The following is a 20,692-nucleotide window of genomic DNA, read 5'->3' as shown; positions in this document are numbered from 1 at the left end:
CAAAGCCCAGAGGAGGAGGGGCTGGAGAGAGTTTCAGTTTGGGGCTGGCTGGGGACATGGAGTGAAGTGCAGACATGGTTGTCTGGCTCGTTGCCCCCCAGAATGGACCCGGCTGAGGGGTCCTGTTCTCTGAACCTACAAGCTCTGTGTTAGACCATGTTCCTGTAGTCTAATAAACCTTCTGTTTTACTGGCTGGCTGAGAGTCACGTCTGACTGTGAAGTTGGGGTGCAGGACCCTTTGGTTTCCCCAGGACCCCGCCTGGGCGGACTCGCTGTGGGAAGCACACAGAGGGGCAGAGGTTGCTGAATGCTCTGAGGTCAGACTCAGGAAGGTGGAAGTTGTGTGAGCTGTGTGTCTTGAAGACAGTCTGTTCACAGAAAGGAGACTCCCCCAGAGTCCTGACTGGCTTCGTAGGGAGCAGTTCCAGAGCATCGCCTGGGGACTCCGTGACGGGGGTCAAGGGATGTGTTGTGGGGGTTGGAAGTGCAGGGCTGGCATTAGGTGGTGGCAAGCAGGGCAATTGTCTGGGGTTGTCTGCCACAGGGGGCACCGCGAAACTAAGTTACGTGCTTCGGCTGCAGTGCCTGAGTTTGGGCTTCCGACAAGGCTCTCATGTGAAAAACAGGCTCAAGTATCAAACTGAAATGTAAATACAAGATTCATATTCCAATTAATGTATTTTATAATTCTATGGTAAAAATGAGAAAGTCAGCAATTGTTCAGTAACGGTGGGCTGTGACACTTTCATTTTTTTATATCTGATTTTGTAAGCAAGTAGTTGTTAAGTGAGGTGAAACTTGGGGCACGCAAGACAAATCAGACTCCTGAAAGGGGTACATTTGTCTGGACAGGTTGAGAACCACTGCTCTAAATGACCTTCATGTATCCCTTGTAGTATATTTTTTCTGTAACACCATAGGAATCACTATCATGATGCGTTTAAGAAAAATCCCTTCAAGTATTGAGAACTCCCCTGGAATTGCTAATAAGGGCTGGAATATGCTATCCCAGCCACCTGGTGCTAGTAGCCTTGATTACTTGATTACTGAGCAGTTGCTCTGGCAATTACAGGCCACATTTCGTCCTGGTTTTGTTTATCAAAATGACACAGAAAATCTACTTCTGGACTTTGCTCCACTGCTCTTTTGTCAACTGCTCTAGAGAGTGTGTCTGCAGCCACCCAGTCTCTCCTAGGTTTTTATCCAATTTGCAAATGATACATTTGTAACTTACAAATTCACCTCTGTATTCTTGGAGCGACCAGGCCCCTTTTGGAAATGGCAATGAGTAGTTTATGGTCAGTTTCAGCTAACACTGGCCTCTCTTAAATAAAGTCATGAAACCTTTTACGCCCACGGACTAAGGGCAAAGCTGCCTCCTCTATTTGAGTGGATTTGACACTTGAGTTTGGTTAGCGCCCATGACACATAGGCAAAACTGGAGTGGCCTATGCTATTGTGAGGTTATATTATTAGAATGGAAGACCAACGAATTACAAAGTGTGCGTACCAAGGAATGCCGCTGTGTGGCCCGTGATCACAGAGCATCAAAAGCTTTGGTAACAAGACAAGATGGCCAGTGATGGACATAAACAGACTATACAACCACACCACCTAAAGTACATCACCAGAGATCACTCTGGGTGGTGCTTGATTTCCAAGAAGACCATGTCATAAGAATGTAAGAATGACCATACTGGGTCAGGCCAATGGTCCATCTAGGCCAGTATCATCCTGTCATCTGACAGTGGCTGGTGCCAGATGCTTTAGAGGGAATGAACAGAACAGGCTAATTATTAAGTGTTCCATCCCCTGTCATCCAGTCCCAGTTTCTGGCAATGCGAGGTTTAGGGATACCTGGAACAAGGGGTAACATCCCTGACCATCTTGGCCAATAGCCATAGATAGACCAGTTATGCTTTTGGCCTTCACTGTTAACCCCAGGTAACAAGTTCCAAAGGTTGACTGCATGTTGTGTGAAGAAATACTTCCTTTTGTTTGTTTTCTGCTGCTTATTAATTTTCATTGGGTGATCTCCAGTTCTTGTGTTATGTGAAGGGGTAAACACCACTTCCTTATGCATTTCCTCCACACCAGTCATGATTTTATAGACCTCTGTCATATCCCCCTTTAGTCATCAATTTTCTAAGATGAACAATCCCAGTCTTTTTAATCTCTCCTCATATGGAAGCTGTTCCAACCCCCGAATCATATTTGTTGCCCTTCTCTGTACTTTTTCCATTTCTACTACCTTTTTTGAGATGGGGCGACCAGAACTGCACGCAGTATTCCAGGTGTAGGCCTACCATGGACTTATATAGTGACATTATGATTTTTACTGCCTTATCATAGAATCACAGAATAACAGAGTTGGAAGGGACCTCTGGAGGCCATCTAGTCCAACCCCCTGCCCAGAGCAGAACCAGTCCCAACTAAATCATCCCAGCCAGGGCTTTGTCAAGCCTGACCTTAAAAACTTCTAAGGAAGGGGATTCCACCACCTCCCTAGGTAACGCATTCCAATGTTTCACCACCCTCCTAGTGAAAAAGTTTTTCCTAATATCCAACCTAAACCTCCCCCACTGCAACTTGAGACCATTACTCCTTGTCCTGTCATCTGCTATCACTGAGAATAGTCTAGATCCATCCTCTTTGGATCCACCTTTCAGGAAGTTAAAAGCAGCTATCAAATCCCCCCTCATTCTTCTCTTCTGTAGACTAAACAATCCCAGTTCCCTCAGCCTCTCCTCAGAAGTCATGTGTTCCAGTCCCCTAATCATTTTTGTTGCCCTTCGCTGGACTCTCCAATTTCTCCACATCCTTCTTGTAGTGTGGGGCCCAAAACTGGACACAGTACTCCAGATGAGGCCTCACCAATGTCGAATAGAGGGGAATGATCACATCCCTCGATCTGCTGGCAATGCCCCTACTTATACATCCCAAAATGCCATTGGCCTTCTTGACAACAAGGGCACGCTGTTGACTCATATCCAGCTTCTCGCTCACTGTCACCCCTAGATCCTTCTCTGCAGAACTGCTGCCTAGCCATTTGGTCCCTAGTCTGTAGCGGTGCATGGGATTCTTCCATCCTAAGTGCAGGACTCTGCACTTGTCCTTGTTGAACCGCCTCAGATTTCTTTTGGCCCAATCCTCCAATTTGTCTAGGTCCCTCTGTATCCTATCCCTACCCTCCAGCATATCTACCACTCCTCTCAGTTTAGTATCATCCGCAAACTTGCTGAGGGTGCAATCCACACCATCCTCCAGATCATTTATGAAGATATTGAACAAAACCGGCCCCAGGACCGACTCTTGGGGCACTCCGCTAGATACCGGCTGCCAACTAGACATGGAGCCATTGATCACTACCCGTTGAGCCCGACAATCTAGCCAGCTTTCTATCCACCTTATAGTGCATCTATCCAGCCCATACTTCTTTAACTTGCTGGCAAGAATACTGTGGGAAACCGTGTCAAAAGCTTTGCTAAAGTCGAGGAATAACATGTCCACTGCTTTCCCTTCATCCACAGAGCCAGTTATCTCGTCATAGAAGGCAATTAGATTAGTCAGGCATGACTTGCCCTTGGTGAATCCATGCTGACTGTTCCTGATCACTTTCCTCTCCTCTAAGTGCTTCAGAATTGATTCCTTGAGGACCTGCTCCATGATTTTTCCGGGGACTGAGTTGAGGCTGTCTGGCGTGTAGTTCCCAGGATCATCCTTCTTCCCTTTTTTTATAGATGGGCACTACATTAGCCTTTTTCCAATCTTCCGGGACTTCCCCCGATCGCCATGAGTTTTCAAAGATAATGGCCAATGGCTCTACAATCACATCTGCCAATTCCTTTATCACTCTCGGATGCAACTTGTCTGGCCCCATGGACTTGTGCATGTCCAGTTTTTCTAAATAGTCCCGAACCACTTCTTCCTTCACAGAGGGCTGGCCACCTCCTCCCCATGCTGTGCTGCCCAGTGCAGTAGTCTGGGAGCTGACCTTGTTCGTGAAGACAGAGGCAAAAAAAGCATTGAGTACATTAGCTTTTTCCGTATTCTGCTGCTTTCCTTTCTTCCTTTTGTCAGGATCCTGAACTCGACCATCTCATGGTCACTGCCTCCCAGGTTCCCATCCACTTTTGCTTTCCCTACTAATTCTTCCCGGTTTGTGAGCAGCAGGTCAAGAAGAGCTCCGCCCCTAGTTGGTTCCTCTAGCACTTGCACCAGGAAATTGTCCCCTATGTTTTCCAAAAACTTCCTGGATTGTCTGTGCACCACTGTATTGCTCTCCCAGCAGATATCAGGATGATTGAAGTCGCCCATGAGAACCAGCGTGTGCGATCTAGTAGCTTCTGTGACTTGCTGGAAGAAAGCCTCGTCCACCTCATCCCCCTGGTCCGGTGGTCTATAGCGGACTTCCACCATGACATCACCCTTGTTGCTCAGGGTTCTAAACTTAATCCAGAGACTCTCAGGTTTTTCTGCAGTTTCATACTTGAGCTCTGAGCAGTCATACTGCTCCCTTACATACAGTGCAACTCCCCCACCTTTTCTGGCCTCCCTGTCCTTCCTGAACAGTTTATACCCATCCATGACAGTACTCCAGTCATGCGAGTTATCCCACCAAGTCTCCGTTATTCCAATTACATCATAATTCCCTGACTTTGCCAGGACCTCCAGTTCTCCCTGCTTGTTTCCCAGGCTTTGTGCATTTGTATATAGGCACTTGAGATAACCCGCTGATCGCCCCTTGTTCTCAGTATGAGGCAGGAGCCCTCCCCTCTCACACGCTCCTGCTCGTGCTTCCTCCCGGTATCCCGGTTCCCCACTTACCTCAGGGCTTTGGTCTCCTTCCCCCGGTGAACCTAGTTTAAAGCCCTCCTCACTAGATTAGCCAGCCTGCTCGTGAAGATGCTTTTCCCTCTCTTCGTTAAGTGGAGTCCGTCTCTGCCTAGCACTCCTCCTTCTTGGAACACCATCCCATGGTCGAAGAATCCAAAGCCTTCTCTCTGACACCACCTGTGTAGCCATTCATTGACTTCCACGATTCGACGATCCCTACCCCGGCCTTTTCCTTCCACGGGGAGGATGGACAAGAACACCACTTGCGCCTCATACTCCTTTATCCTCCTTCCCAGAGCCATGTAGTCTGCAGTGATCCGCTCAAGGTCATTCTTGGCAGTATCATTGGTGCCCACGTGGAAAAGCAGGAAGGGGTAGCGATCCGAGGGCTTGATGAGTCTCGGCTGACTCCGTCACATCGCGAATCTTAGCTCCTGGCAAGCAGCAGACTTCTCTGTTTTCCTGGTCAGGGTGGCAGATAGATGACTCAGTCCCCCTGAGGAGAGAGTCCCCGACCACCACCACCCGCCTCCTTCTCTTGGGAGTGGTGACCGTGGAACCCTCAACCTTAGGACAGTGCCTTATCATCTATCCCTTTCCTAATGGTTCCTAACATTCTATTAGTTTTTTTGGCTGACACTGTACATGGAGTGGCTGGTTTCAGAGAACTATCCACAAGGACTCCCAGATCTCTTTCTTGAGTGGCAACAGCTAATTTAGATCCCATATTTTGTATGTATAGTTGGGATTATTTTTGCCAATGGGCATTACTTTACACTTATCAACACTGAATTTCATCTGCCATTTTGTTGCCCAGTCACCCAGTTTTGTGAGATCCCTTTGTAACTCCTCACAGTCAGCTTTGGACTTAACTAGCTTCAGTAATTTTGTACCATCTGCAAATTTTGCCACCTCACTGTTTACCCCTTTTCCATATAATTTGTGAATAGCACAGACTGCAGTACTGATCATTGTGGGACATCACTATTACCTTCCCCTCTCCCCCCCGTGAAAACTGACCATTTATTCCTACCCTTTTTCCCCTGTCTTTTAATCCGTTACGGATCCATGAAAGGACCTTCCCTCTTATCCCTTGATGGCTTACTTCATTGTGGGACCTTCTCAGATGCTTTCTGGAAGTCCAAGTACACTATATCAGTATTTCTCAACGACCAGTCCGTGGCCCAGTGCTGGTTCCTGAGATCTCCCTGATGCAGTTTAGGAAGGCAGCAAGTCAGTTCTTGGTATCAAAAAGGTTGAAAAACACTGAATATATCAACTGGATCACCTTTAGCCACATGCTTGTTGATCCCCTCAAAGAATTCTAATAGATTGGTGAAACATGATTTCCTATTACAAAATGGATACAGCCTGACACGGCTGCCACTCCGAAAAAAGCCACATCGACTCTTCCCCAACACATCATATTCATCTATGTGTCAGATAATTCTGTTCTTTACTATAGTTTCAATGATTTTGTATGGTACTGAAGTTAGGCTTATCGGCTGGTAATTGCCAGGATCACACCTGGAGCCTTTTTTAAAAATTGGTGCCACATTAGCTATCCTCCAGTCATCTGGTACAGAAGCAGATTTAAATTATAGGTTACATACCACAGTTAGTAATTCTGCAATGTCATATTTGAGTTCCTTCAGAACTCTTGGGTGATATAATCTGGGCCTGGTGACGGATTACTGTTTAATGTATCAATTTGTTCCCAAACTTTCTTTGACACCTAAAAAGAATGACTTGGGGGTGGTGATCTCCCCCACATCCTCTGCACTGAAGACTGATGCCAAGGATTCATTTAGCTTCTGTGCAACAGTGTGGTCTTCCTTGAGTGCTCCTTTAGCATCTCGATCATCCAGTGGCCCCAATGGTTGTTTAGCAGGCTTCCTGCTTCTGATGGACTGAAAACATTTTTTGCTGTTAGTTTTTGTGTCTTTTACTAGTTGTGCTTCAATTTTTTCTTGGCCTGCCTACTTATACTTTTCCACTTGACTTGCCAGAGTTTATTTTCATTTCTATTTTCCTCTCTAGGATTTGACTTCCAGTTTTTAAATGATGCCTTTTTGCCTCTAAGTGCCTCTTTTACTCCTCCGTTTAGCCACGGTGCAATTTTTTGTGTCCCCTTTATTTTTAAATCTTATTTGGTTAGAGCCTCTACGATGATATTTTTAACAAGTTTCCATGAAGCTCCCAGGCATTTCACTCTTAGAATCATAGACTATCAGGGTTGGAAGGGACCTCAGGAGGTCATCTAGTCCAACCCCCTGCTCAAAGCAGGGCCAATCCCCAACTAAATCATCCCAGCCAGGGCTTTGTTAAGCCTGACCTTAAAAACCTCAAAGGAAGGAGATTCCACCACCTCCCTAGGTAACTCATTTTAGTGCTTCACCACCCCCCTAGTAAAAAAGTTTTTCCTAATCTCCAACCTAAACCTCCCCCACTGCAACTTGAGACCATTACTCCTCATTCTGTCATCTGCTACCACTGAGAACAGTCTAGATCCATTGTGACGCAGCAGGCAGCGGGGAGTGTTGACTTGGGAATGTGGCAGGGGAGTTTCACTGGGGATGGGAGATCTGAGAGCCTGTAACCTGAGCCAGGAGGGGGAGGTAACACCTCTGCCTGGGAAACTGGACAAAGGCTGCAGGAGAGAGCCTGCTGGGGGGAGGGAGGGAGGGTTGGTTTCAGTTTGGGGCTGGGTGGTGGAATGCAGGGAACCCCAGGGCTGGGGTCAAAGCTCCCTGCCCCCCAGAAGGCCTTGACTGGGGGTCCTGGTGGTACCCACAAGCTCTGTTTTAGACTGTGTTTCTATTGTCTAATAAATCTTCCATTTTACTGGCTGGCTGAGAGTCACAGCGAATCCCAGGAAGAGGGGTGCAGGCCGCAGACTCCCCCACACTCCGTGACAACTGGTGGCAGAGGTGGGATCTACTGCACCCTGTGAACGGCGCTTCCTGCAGTAAGTGACTGGGGAACAGTAAAACAAAGGGGGATTGACGGAGGACCAGGCATGCTGAAGATTCAGAGAGAGATGGTTTCAGGGGGCGGTTACCCCTGGGAGTGTGTGACCAGAGAGAAGGATTTTTGCAGTAACAAGGTCCCCCGGGGGATTGCAGCGACCGGTCCCAGGGGTGAAGGAGTCTGCAGCTCAATCCTGGCAAAGGGGTGGTGACCACAAGAAGGACTGGCACCCTAGAGGTTCTTCCTGGAAACCGTGGAAAGCTGCACAGGCCTGCGAGTGGCCAGCAGGGAGATGTATGCTAAAAGCCTTAAGAGTGACCTGGTGGAGCTATGCAGGCAGAGGGGGCTGCGCATTGGGAGGTCCACCAAGGAACAGCTGATTGCCCAGTTGGAGGAGAAGGATCGCTTGGATGACCCGATCCCTGAGGGAAGGCGCCCGCTGGACGCAGCATGGGCCCTGGGGCCTGACCAGGCTGGGAGGGGTCAAACTGCTGCCGAGGACATCCCGAGACCCTTCCTACCTAACCCCTCCCTCAGGCATAGGGGAGGCCCAGCAAATACCGAGGGCACTCTGACCCCGGCACCCAGCAGGGGATCCTCCCAGCGGAGCTCCCCATCCCTGGAGCAGAGGCGGCTGGAATGGGAGAGGGAAATGAAAATGAGGGAGCTGGAGGATCATGAAGAGCAGTGTCAGCATGAGGAGAAGCAAAGTCAGCATGAGCAGGAAGAGAAGGAGAAGCAGAGACAGCATGAGCTGGAGCTGGCCAGGCTGAGGAGCAGTGGGGCCCCAGCTGCGGTGAGTGAGGGGCGACCCAAGACTGCAAGGAGTTTTGGTAAGTGCTTCCTGGCCCAGCGTAAGGAGGGGGAGGACATAGATAGCTTCTTGACAGCCTTTGTCAGAATGCCTTTGAGATGCATAGGGTTGAACCTGCAGACAGGCTCCAGTTTCTCACCCCCTTACTGGGCCCCAAAGCCGTGGAGATGTACAGTCGAATGACGGGGCAGAGGCAGGGGACTACAAACTGTTCAAAAAGGCCCTGCTCCGTGCGTTTGGGCTGACCCCCGAGATGTACCAGAAAAGGTTCCGGAGTCAGCGTAAAACGCCTGAGGTCACATACCTGCAACTGGTCAACTGAATGCAGGGATATGCCTGCAAGTGGACTGTTAGGGCCCAAGCTAAAGAGGACCTGCTTGACCTAATTGTACTGGAGCAACTGTATGAACAGTGCCCTTCCGACCTGAGGCTATGGTTGGTGGACAAAAAGCTAGAGAACCCACAGCATGCAGGGCAGCTGGCCGACGAGTTTGTGAACAGTCGGTCAGGGGTAGCAGGGAGGAGTCCCAAAAGAACAGCCCCCCCCCGATGCAGAGAGAGAGTCACCATGGGACCTCCCAGTGAGGAAATATGGAGAACCCCCACCCAAGGGGAACGCCTGGCATCAGGACCATCCGACCCGCTCGAGGGGACCAACATGACATGAGCTGCTATCACTGTGGCCAGAGAGGCCACATACGGACCCAGTGCCCCAGGCTCAGGGACAGACTGAGCAGACCCAACCTACCCAGGGTTAACTGGGTAGGGACCCAGCTGGACGAGGGGCAGACAGCCCAGGCAAGGGGGGCTGCCAGCTTACCACCTGCTCAGGAGGGAAGAGTAACCCAGGCCAGCTCCTCCAGAGGGCTGGATACTCTGGACTCAGGGTTCTCGGTTTACAGGGTGGGCGTGGGGCTGTCCCTCCGGAGAGAGTGCCTTGTTCCCCTGGAGGTGGATGGGCGGAAGGTCAATGGATACTGGGATACGGGTGCGGAGGTGATGCTGGCCCGGCCCGAGGTGGTGGTCCCAGATCGGGGGGTGCCCAACACCTACCTGACCCTGACGGGGGTGGGCAGGACCCCATTCAAGGTGCCCGTGGCAAGGGTAAACCTGAAATGGGGGGCCGAGGGCCCCAGGACATGGGGGTGCTCTACCATTTGCCCACTGAGGTTTTGATGGGAGGGGGGACCTAGAGGACTGGCCAAGCAACCCCCAGACCGCCCTGGTTGTGACCTGTAGCCAGAGCCGGCGAGGGGCACTGCACCCCGACCTTGGGGAGGGTATCACACCGGAGGCACAGGACCTTACCCTGGTGGGGAGGGAGCGCCAAGGGGCATGGCTCAGAGAGGCTGTGGCCTCAGATCCGGCCAGTGAGAGGGAACCAGTCTCCATCCCTTCCCCAGCCACTGAGTTCCAGGCCGAGTTGCAGAAAGATCCCTCCTTGCAGAAGCTCAGGGATCTGGCTGACCTCAGTGTGGTATGGACCATGAGGAGAAGGTTGCCAGGAGAAGTTCCTGTGGGAGAAGGGGTTCCTGTACCAAGAGTGGGCTCCCCCAGGGGAAGTGGAGTCCTGTGGGATCAGGAGGCAGCTCGTGGTCCTGCAGAAGTATCGCCACAAGCTACTGTACCTGGCCCATGACATCCCCCGCTCAAGACACCAGGGAATCCGGCGCACCCGGCAGAGGTTGCTACAGAGCTTTTACTGGCCTGGGGTCTTTACCACTGTCCGGCAGTATTGCCGATCCTGTGACCCCTGTCAGAGGGTGGGGAAGGCCCGGGACAAGGGGAAAGTGGCTTTGAAACCTTTGCCCATCATAGAGGAACCTTTTCAGAAGGTGGCCATGGACATAGTGGGACCTCTCAGCAAGACGACACGGTCAGGGAAAAAAATACATTCTGGTGATGGTAGATTTTGCCACCCACTACCCCGAGGCGGTGCCCTTTGCTTCAATGGAAGCAGACACTGTGGCAGATGCGCTCCTGACCATTTTCAGCCGAGTGGGGTTCCCCAAGGAAGTCTTGACAGACCAAGAATCCAACTTCATGTCAGCCCTGCTCCGGTACTTGTGGGAGAAATGTGGGGTCTGGCACAACTGGGCCTCAGCTTATCACCCCCAGTCCAATGGGCTGGTGGAGAGGTTTAGTGGGACGCTAAAGATGATGCTGAAAACCTTTATGCACCAGCACCCGCAGGATTGGGACAAGTACTTACCTCACCTGCTGTTCGCGTACAGGGAGGTACCCCAGGAGTCTACCAGATTTTTGCCTTTTGAACGGTTATATGGAAGGAGGGTAAGGGGCCCCCCTGGACCTGATGAGACACAAATGGGAAGGGAGGGCCACTCCCAATGGAGAGTCAGTGGTGGAGTATGTCCTGATCTTCCGAGAGAGACTTGCTGAACTCATGGGCCTGGCCAGGGAGAATCTGGCCAGAGCCCAGAAGAAGCAGAAGGTCTGGTATGACCGTATGGCGCAGGCCTGTGCTTACGCCCCCGGGGATCAAGTGATGGTTCTCATCCCCGTGAGAAAGAACAAACTACAGGCCGCCTGGGAGGGCCCTTTCAAGGTTGTCAAGCAGCTAAATGAGGTAAACTATGTGGTGGAGCTGTCTAATCAGGCACACCACTGCCCGGTGTACCATGTGAATATGATGAAGCCATATTATGCCAGGGGGAATGTGGTGTTGGCAGTGTGCGGACACTGGGAGGAGCAGGGAGATGACCCTTTAGTAGATCTATTCCCTGGGACCAGAGCTGGTTCACCCCTAGAAACAAATTCCCCTCTCGGATCAGCTAACCCCTGCCCAGCAAGCTGAGGTCAGGGGGGTGCTGCATCCGTACTGACAGCTGTTTTCTGACCAGCTTGGATGCACTAATCTGACTGTGTGCCGGGTGCAGATAGGATCGCACCCGCCGATAAGATGCTCCCCCTTCCAAGTCACAGGGAAAACTGCTCAGGACCTGGAAAGAGAGGTCAGGGACATGCTGGCTTTGGGGGTGATCCAGGCAACTGCCAGCCCTTGGGCCTCGCCGGTGATGCTGGTCCCCAAAAAGGACGGGTCGATCCGGTTCTGTGTGGACTATCAGAAGCTCAATGCCATCACTGTATCTGATGCCTACCCCGTGCCCAGGCCTGATGAGCTCCTAGACAAACTGGGAGGAGCTTGATACCTTACCACCATGGACCTTACAAAGGGCTACTGGCAAGTGCCGTTGGATGTAGATGCCCGGCTGAAATCGGCCTTTATCACCCCTCTGGGGCTCTATGAGTTCCTGACCCTGCCTTTCGGCCTCAAGGGAGCGCCAGCCACCTTCCAGTGCCTGGTGGATCAGCTACTGAGGGGGATAGAGAGTTTTGCCGTGGCGTATATTGATGACACCTGTGTGTTTAGTCAGACCTGGGAGGACCATGTGTCCCAGGTTAGACAAGTGCTGGACCGACTCCAGGAGGCTGGGCTGATCAAAAGCGGAGAAGTGCAAGGTGGGGGTGGCTGAAGTATCTTACCTGGGCCATCGGGTGGGGAGCAGCTGCCTAAAGCCAGAACCAGCTAAGGTGGAGGTGATCAGAGACTGGCCCGCTCCCCACACCAAAAAGCAGGTCCAAGCCTTTACTGGGTTGGCAGGATACTACCGAAGATTTGTGCCCCACTTTAGCACCATAGCCACCCCCATCACTGAGCTATGCAAGAAGGGGAAGACAGACAGACAAGGTGGTCTGGACCGAGCAGTGCCAGGAGGCTTTCCGGGCGCTGAAGGAGGCTCTGGTCAGTAGCCCAGTTCTGGCAAACCCAGACTTTGACAAGCCCTTTGTGGTGTTCACCGACGCCTCAGACATGGGACTGGGGGCAGTGTTAATGCAGGAGGATGAAAAGGGGGAGACACACCCCATCGTGTACCTGAGCAAGAAGTTGCTACCCCGGGAGCATCACTACGCAGCCATCGAGAAGGAATGCCTGGCCATGGTGTGGGCCCTCAAGAAACTAGAGCCATATCTCTTCGGGCGACACTTCACCGTGTACATGGACCACTCTCCCCTGACCTGGCTGCACCAGATGAAAGGAGCCAACACCAAACTCCTGAGGTGGAGCCTGCTCCTGCAGGATTATGACATGGATGTGGTCCATGTGAAGGGAAGCGCCAACATGATAGCAGATGCGTTGTCCCGGAGAGGGGGCCCTGAACTTCCCCAGGTCACTGGTCAGAGTGACCCCGCTCAGTTCAGTCTCGAAGGGGGGAGAGATGTGACGCAGCAGGGAGCGGGGAGTGTTGACCTGGGAATGTGGCAGGGGAGTTTCACTGGGGATGGAAGACCTGAGAGCTTGTAACCTGAGCCAGGAGGGGAGATAACACCTCTGCCTGGGAAACTGGACAAAGGCTGCAGGAGAGAGCCTGCTAGAGGAGATCTGGTTTCAGTTTGGTGCTGGGTGGTGGAATGCAGGGAACCCCAGGGCTGGGGTCTAAGCTCCCTGCCCCCCAGAAGGACTTGACTGAGGGGTCCTGGTGGTACCCACAAGCTCTGTTTTAGACTGTGTTTCTATTGTCCAATAAACCTTCCATTTTACGGGCTGGCTGAGTCACAGTGAATCTGAGGAAGAGGCCCCGGACTCCCCCACACTCTGTGACATCCATCCTCTTTGGAACCCCGTTTCAGGCCGTTGAAAGCAGCTCTTAAATCCCTCCTCATTCTTCTCTTCTGCAGACTAAACAATCCCAGTTCTCTCAGTCTCTCTGCATAAGTCATGTGTTCTAGCCCCCTAATCATTTTTGTTGTCCTCTGCTGGACTCTTTCCAATTTATCCACATCCTTCTTGTAGTGTGGGGCCCAAAACTGGACACAGTACTCCAGATGAGGCCTCAACAATGTTGAATAGAGGGGAATGCTCACATCCCTCGATCTGCTGGCAGTGCTCCTACTGATACAGTTCAAAATGTCGTTAGCCTTCTTGGCAACAAGGGCACACTGTTGACTCATATCCAGCTTCTTGTCTTGTGACTGTTCCTTTTAATTTTTGCTTAACTAGCTTCTTCATGATTGCATATTTCCCCTTTTTTTAAGTTAAATGCTACTCTGATGGGGTTTTTTTTTTTTTTTGGTATTTCCTGTGCACCCCCAATGTTGGTAAGTTTAATTGCATTATCATTGTTTTTACTAAGCGGTTCAGCTATATTCACCCCTTGGACCACATCTTGTGTTCCACTTAGGACTAAATCAAGAATTGCCTCACCCCTTGTAGGTTCCAGGACTAGCTGCTCCAAGAAGCAGTCATTAATAGCATCTAGAAATTTTATCTTTGCATCCCATCCTGAGGTGACATGGACCCAATCAATATGGGGAGAGTTGAAATCCCCAACTATTATGGAGTTTTCTGTTTTTGTAGCCTCTCTCTCCTGAGCATCTCTTATCCCTTTGGGATTTGTTGTCATGATGATGATGGAGGATATGCTTGGAGATGTCCGTAACAGCATGGCACCCACCTCTTGCAAGCACCCTCTTCTGGTTGGCTGTGTCTGCAGTCTTTAAACCAGTCCTGGCCCTCATATCGGGCCGTACTCTCAGGGCTTCCTCCCTGGAGGCAGTGGTTTCACCCTTTTAGTCTGTTTTGGCCCCAGCACTCCAGCTGGCCTTCCTGACAGCTCAGTCCTCTTCTGTGGATTTACTGCTGTCCAGTTGTAGGCCCTTCTCCAGTGGTCTATTGGGGGTGGGATCCAGGCCTGCCCACTACTCTGGGTCTCAGCCCAGGGACCCTAAGAATAGCAGCCACACGCTTGCATGTTCTTTTAGCAAAACTGCCTTCAGTTCCCTGGGCCACTTCCCTGTGGCCTCAGCCTTCACCAATACCTTACCCTTGGCTCAGGGCTCTACTAAACTCTGTCCCAGCAGCCAGCCAATAGCTCTTCCTCACTCCCGCAGTCCCTACTAGCACTGAGCTGTCCATTGTGTTGCAGTGCCCTTGGTCAGTCAGGAGCATCATCTGAACTCCTCTGTCTCTGACTCCTCAGCTCCCTTTTTATAGGGCCCTCCTGGGCCCTGATTTGCTGCTTCCCCTGCAGTCACTGATACACACCTATGCACTGACACCAGCTCTTGCCCCTTTTTGACCTGAGCAGCTAGTCAGAGTTTGGGGCTGTGGGGGAGTAGAAATTGGTAATAGCCATTTCTGTGATGCCATTTTGTTTATTTCAAAGAATGTAAAAAATCCTGTAGTCTGAACACAGAAAGAATTGAAAAGCAGGGAGGAGCTTAAAGCCTCTTTAGCCAACAGACCCCAAAGTTCTCCCTCCAGCTTCTTCCAGGGTCACACTGGGTATGTTTACACCACACTTAGACACCCTCGGCTGGCCCCTGCCAGCTAACTGGGGCTTGTGAGGCTCAGGCTAAGGGCCTGTTTAACTGTGGCCTGGGGGAGCTGGCTTGGGCTGCAGCCTGAGCTTTGGGCCCCTCCCACCTTGCAGGGTCTTAGCGCCCGGGCTCCAGCCAGAGCCTGGAAATCTACACCGCAGTTAAACAGCCCCTTAGCCCAAGCACCGTGAGCCCCAGTCAGCTGGCACAGGCCAGCCGCAGGTTTTCATTGCAGTGTAGAAATACCCACTGTGTTCACTGGCTACTGCTTGGCTTTCTTGCTTTATGCCTCTGCCCTGTATCTGTCTATTCTCAGTTTCTGTGGGTTCTGCTGTCAGACACACCACAAACTGCAAAACACCAATACATGCATAAACACATACTTACATACGTACAGACATACACACATTACATGTCCACACATGCATACACCCCCCCCTTACACTCACATATGTTAAATGTTTCCACATAAACTAGGGGTGGGCAAACTACAGCCCCCGGACTGCATCCAGCCCATTAGACCTTTTAATCCAGCCCTCAAGCTCCAGTTGGGGAGCAGAGTGAGGGGCTTGCCTCACTCCATGCATACCGTGGCTCCTGGAAGCAGCAGCATGTCCCCCCTCTGACTCCTACACGTAGGGGCAGTGTGACAGGGTTGGGACTCACCACCACAGCACCTCCTGTTGGTCACTGTGGGAATTAGCTCAGTCCATGTGGAGCACCCTCCGCTGGTAGTGTCCCATCCATCTCTTGCCCTCTGTTGGCATCTGGACCCACATTGCTCCCTTCTCGCAGCATCCTCTTCAGAACACTGCCCTCCAGCAGTGCCCCCTCATCCACGCTCACCCCCTTCCAGGGGGCAGTTAACAGCAGTCTTTCCACTTTGCCCCAACCACAGTGGCCAACCACACCCCCAGACTCTAAGCCCTTTTGTCAGGGGTCGGGTGCAGTCCGCTATGGCCACTTCTAACAGCCAGGTGTAAGGGCAAGGAGTGGACCCAGGCTCACATTCTACTCTGGGTCCCAACTCAGGGACCCTTTGGTGGCAGCCTTCCTGCCTGCCCTCCATCTCTCCTTCTGGGCCATTTCCCCTTCAGCCCCTTTGCACCAGCTAGGCCCTTTCCCCAGGGCCTGCAGCCTGGCAGGTACCAGGCTGGAGTTCCCTTCTGCTCCCCTGGCCTGCCCAGTACTGCACTGTCCCTGGTGCTAGTCTCCTCACACAGGATACAGACCTTCACCCTCTGAAGGCCTAGGAGAAACTACCTGCTTCTTGCCTGGGCAGCCTTTATATAGGGCCTAGCCTGGCCCTGATTGGCTGCCTCTTGCTCAGCCCTGATTGGCTCCCCGCAGGCTCTCTCTGATTGACTGACTGTCTGCGCAGCCGCTCTGGTCTGCTGTAGCCCAATCTGGCCTGGCGGTGGGGGCCACAGGCAGCCAGGGGGCTGTACACACTGATCCTGCCCCAAGTGCCAGTTCTGTAGCTCCCATTGGCCAGAGCACTCACCCCCCTGCACCCCAACCCCCTGTCCCAGCCTGCATCCCTCTCTCACACCCTGAACCCCTCATTTCTGGGCCCACCCTGGAACCCACACCCCCAGCCCAGAGCCCATACCCCCTCCCACACCCCAACCCCCTGCCTCAGCCTGGAGCCCCCTGCAATACTCTGAACCCCTCTGCTCAACCCCAAGCCCTCCTGCACCCCAAACCCCTCATCCCTGGCCCCACCCCAGAGCCTGCACATCCAGCCAGAGTCCTCACCCCCTCCTGCATCCCAACTCCCAATTATGTGGGCATTCATGGCCCGCCATATAATTTCCATACTCAGATGTGGCCCTCAGACCAAAAAGTTTGCCTACTCCTGACATAGACCCCCCCCTCCCCCAACAGCCCCATGTGAAAGGAGGGGACAGCTAGTACTCCCTGTGAGTCTCGCAGCCCGCACTCAGGGCAGCAGAGCACTTTGTGACAGTGGCAGGGGGCATGCCCGGCCCCCTGCCCAGCATGGATTACATCTGAGGGACTGGTCCGGCCTCTCCTGCTGCACGTGCTGCTTGGGGACCCACTGCACGGTCAGCACTATCGCTAGCCTGGAGTCTGCCCCAGCCTGTTGCTGAGCTGGCTGCTGGCTCCGCTCCCTGCAGCAGCCTCCAGAATCACTGGGCATGCTGGAGCCAGCTGGGCTCTGGGCCAGGGCGGGCAGGGGAGCCAGGAGACCCAGGGACCCTGAGAGGGCAGGGGATCCAGAGGCCTGGAGCAGGAAAGTCCTCCCTAGATATTCAGCCCAACACCTGTGTCGTGCCTCCCACCTGGGACTGAAGGGGAGAGAGAACATGGGAGGGGGAGCCTCTGGGATCCTGCATTCCCTTCCTCTCCCTTTGCTTTGGGTTGATATGCCCTTCCTCACCCCACAGAAGGGGCCATCCACCCTGATGCTCCAGCGTAGCCAGAACTCCCCAAGGACTCAGCCTCCCCAACCCCCATGGGCTGAGCCAGCCCTCCCCCACTCTGTGAGCCACCCCTCCCCTTCTTCCCCCTGAGCCATGTCCACCTTTCAAACTGATTATTATTTATCATTGTTCTGTTCATTGCATCCACCTGTCCCTCTTGGAGTGGGGAACAAGTCCTGCTGGTCCAGCCTCTGCCCGATGGGCAGGGATTCCCACTGCACCAGCCTGTTCCTGATGCGCGGGGGATTCACACTGCGCCAGGCTGTCCCTGATGGGTGGGGGATTCCCATTGCACCAGACTGTCCCTGGTGCGTGGGGGATTTGCACTGCTCCAGCATGTCCCCAGTGAGCAGGGGATTCACACTGCTCCAGGCTGTCTCCGGTGGGCAGGGGATTCACACTGCACAAGGCTGTCCCCAATGGGTGAGGTATTTTCACTGCACCAGGCTGTCCCTGATGGACAGGGGATTCACACTACACCAGGCTGTCCCTGGTGGGCTCGTGGGTTGCAGTCCCAACTGCCCTCGCCGATTCTCACATACATGGTGGGTGCAGGGGGCTCAGGCGCAGACCATAGTCAGGGTGCAGCATAGGCAGAAGGCCACACCTGTCCCTATGGAAAGGGCAGTGCCAGGTGCTGCCTGGAATCAGGATCTGCTCCATGTGGGTGATGCCAGAGAGTCCAGGATGGAGGGGACCTCAGGCCCAGGGTGAATGACCAGCCTAGTGCTGACTCTGCACCCAGCCCACATGGCCTGTGTGCTGTCCTGCTGTGGGCGTGGGCCCTGGCAGAGCACCCAGCAGCTGCTATCTCTAGGGATGGGGAGGGTGAGTTGGGCACAACAGGAAAAAGGCCTCTTTGTACAGCCAGTGGGAGTGGAGCCACCTACAGCCAGGGCTGTGTGCTGGGGCTACTGGCCAGGGGCTTTCGGCTCTGGCCTGGCAAAGGAGCAGAGGCGGGACGAGAACTTGGGGCCATGACCCCAGGGAGTGGGGCGGCTGGAATGTGCCTCTCAAGGCCCAGGCACGGACATGCAGCAGGGGTCAGCCAGCGGCAGGGGTTACACTCCCATCTGGCCAAAGACGGTCTTTCACCTTCATCCCAGTGCACACAGGGAGGAGCCTTGGCTGCTGGGAGACGGATGGTGCCCAGCACAGGGTGGGCCCAGGAGCACAGGGGTCAGCCCAAGCTGATATCTGCCTGTTTGCCCCCAGAGAGCCAGCCCACGACATCTGATGAGACGGTGGTGGCAGGTGGCACCGTGGTGCTGAAGTGCAGGGTGGAGGATCCCGACGACTCCTCACTGCAGTGGTCCAACCCAGCCCAGCAGACGCTCTACTTTGGGGAGAAACGAGGTATTGCCAGCAGCCCCAGCTGGGCCTGGAAGGGCCCTGCTCGCCTCTCCCTGGGCCTCAGGTTAGACTGGCTGTGAGGGGAACAGGCTCCAGAGAGCACTCCTCAGCCTTTCCCCCTGCATGAGGAGTGGGATGAGAGGGAATGGTGCCCCAAGGGAGTTGGGGAGCAGCATCCCGGGGCAGTGGAAAGGGGAAGCAGTACTCCAGGGAACAGGACAGGGGCAGAGGGGAAACAGTGACCCTGGCGGGGGGAGAGGGGGGAGGTGCAGCAGTACCCTGCGTGGATGAGGGGAAGCAGTGCCCCACGGGGATGGGATGAAGGGAAACAGTGCCCCACAGTGGGAGTGGAAGCAATGCCCCACAGGGCGAAGGGGAAGAAATGCCTCACAGGGGGAGGGAAAGCAGTGCCCTGTGGGAACGGGGTGAAGGGAAGCAGTGCCCCATGGGGACGGGGAGAGGGGAAGCACTGCACCATGGAGGGAGGGGAACCAGTGCTCAGTGCAGGAGGATGTGCTGCTGGGTTGAAGCGTGACCTGGCAGCTCCTGCTGGCTCCCGGTCCTGGCCAGCATAGCTAATCCCTCTTGCTCTGGCCCCAGCGCTCCGGGATAACAGGATCCAGCTGGTGAAGTCCACACCCAACGAGCTGGCCATCAGCATCAGCAACGTGGTGCTGGCGGATGAGGGCGAGTACACCTGCTCCATCTTCACCATGCCTGTGCGGACGGCCAAGGCCCTCGTCACCGTGCTGGGTGAGGGCTTGCGACTCCCTTCCCCTGGGGAACCCGCTCAGCACCCTGGGCAATGGAGCCTGCTTGTGCACAGGGCCCAGTGAGTGTGACCCTGGCCTGGCAGCAGCCTGCACGATCCCCTCCCCCAACCTGCCAGCTCCTGGTGCTGGGCCCCTGCTGTTGCTGAGGGGTGGGTGCCCCAGCCCTCAGAGGCCTGGCCACAGCCCCTGGGGACTCTCCTGGGTTCCCCTCCAAGCTGCAGGGCCTGGATTCTCCTCACAGCCCCAACCTGAGCGCAGCCAGCCACTCCCACTCTGCAGCCAGTGGCAAAGCCTCCAGCCAGGGCTCCGTGTCTGGGCGTATCCCTGTGTCTGCATGTGCCCATGTGAATGTGTGTCTGAGTGTGTCCGTGTGTCTGCCCCTTCCCATTTGTACGTGTGTCTGTGTGTGCCCCAGTGTCTGTGTGTGCACGTGTCTCTGTATCTGTGTGTCTTCCTGTCTGTTTGCGCCTGCCCTGTTCTCTGCGCCCGCCCTTGTCCTGCCCGTGCTCGGGAGGAATCAGGAGGGGAGTTCAGGGGTGCGGAGGGACAAGACGTTCTCTGTTCCTTGCCCTCTCCCCCAGGAATCCCCCAGAACCCTCAAATCTTTGGCTATGAGCTGCCCATCCGAGAGATGGAGATGGCCCAGCTGACGTGCCGATCCTCTGGCAGCAAGCCAGCTGCCCAGCTCCACTGGAAGAAAGGCAACAAGGAGCTGCAAGGTAGGTGCTGGCTGCAGGGCACCAGGGCATATTGGGAGCCCAGCTCTGGTGAAGCAGCGTAAGGTCTGAACCTTGCAGCTTGGCCCGCAACAGAAGGGGAGAACCTGCCCTTGCTCAGTAAAAATCTGAGGCTGCCCTAGCCCAGGGCCTCAGGCTGGGCACTGCTGTCCCTGGGGCCTAATCGGCCACTGCAGGCGGATGGCACCTTAGTGAAGATCTTTCCCTGGTGCTGAGCCTGCAGAGAGGGAGCTGGCCCCAAGGGCCTGGGGTGGGCAAAGGGGTAAAGCACCACCCAGCTCTGAGACAGACAGAAAACAAAGTAAAATTCACAGTCCCTTTGCAGCATGGCCACGGGCAGCAGCGGGCGGCAGAGTGTCCTGCAGCACTAGGATGCATCGTGAGTCTGCTAAGAAGGGGGAGCAGGAAGGTGGCACAGAGCC

General features: G+C 53.8%; 1 protein-coding gene across 3 annotated transcripts in view; it reads left to right on the top strand.

The window, feature by feature from the left end:
• CADM3 (cell adhesion molecule 3) overlaps positions 1–20,692 on the top strand; it is a 155,710-nt gene that overhangs the window by 83,875 nt on the left and 51,143 nt on the right. For all 3 annotated transcript variants that reach the window (XM_073322545.2, XM_073322543.2, XM_073322544.2), the window contains 3 exons: positions 18,623–18,763; positions 19,361–19,513; positions 20,115–20,252. In XM_073322545.2, coding sequence (XP_073178646.1) covers positions 18,623–18,763; positions 19,361–19,513; positions 20,115–20,252 — 432 coding nt within the window. The remainder of the gene's footprint in view (positions 1–18,622; positions 18,764–19,360; positions 19,514–20,114; positions 20,253–20,692) is intronic.

The sequence above is a fragment of the Lepidochelys kempii genome, chromosome 24 (genome assembly GCF_965140285.1).
Source record: "Lepidochelys kempii isolate rLepKem1 chromosome 24, rLepKem1.hap1, whole genome shotgun sequence".
Classification (NCBI taxonomy): domain Eukaryota; kingdom Metazoa; phylum Chordata; order Testudines; family Cheloniidae; genus Lepidochelys; species Lepidochelys kempii.
This window is presented reverse-complemented; position numbering and strand designations above follow the sequence as displayed.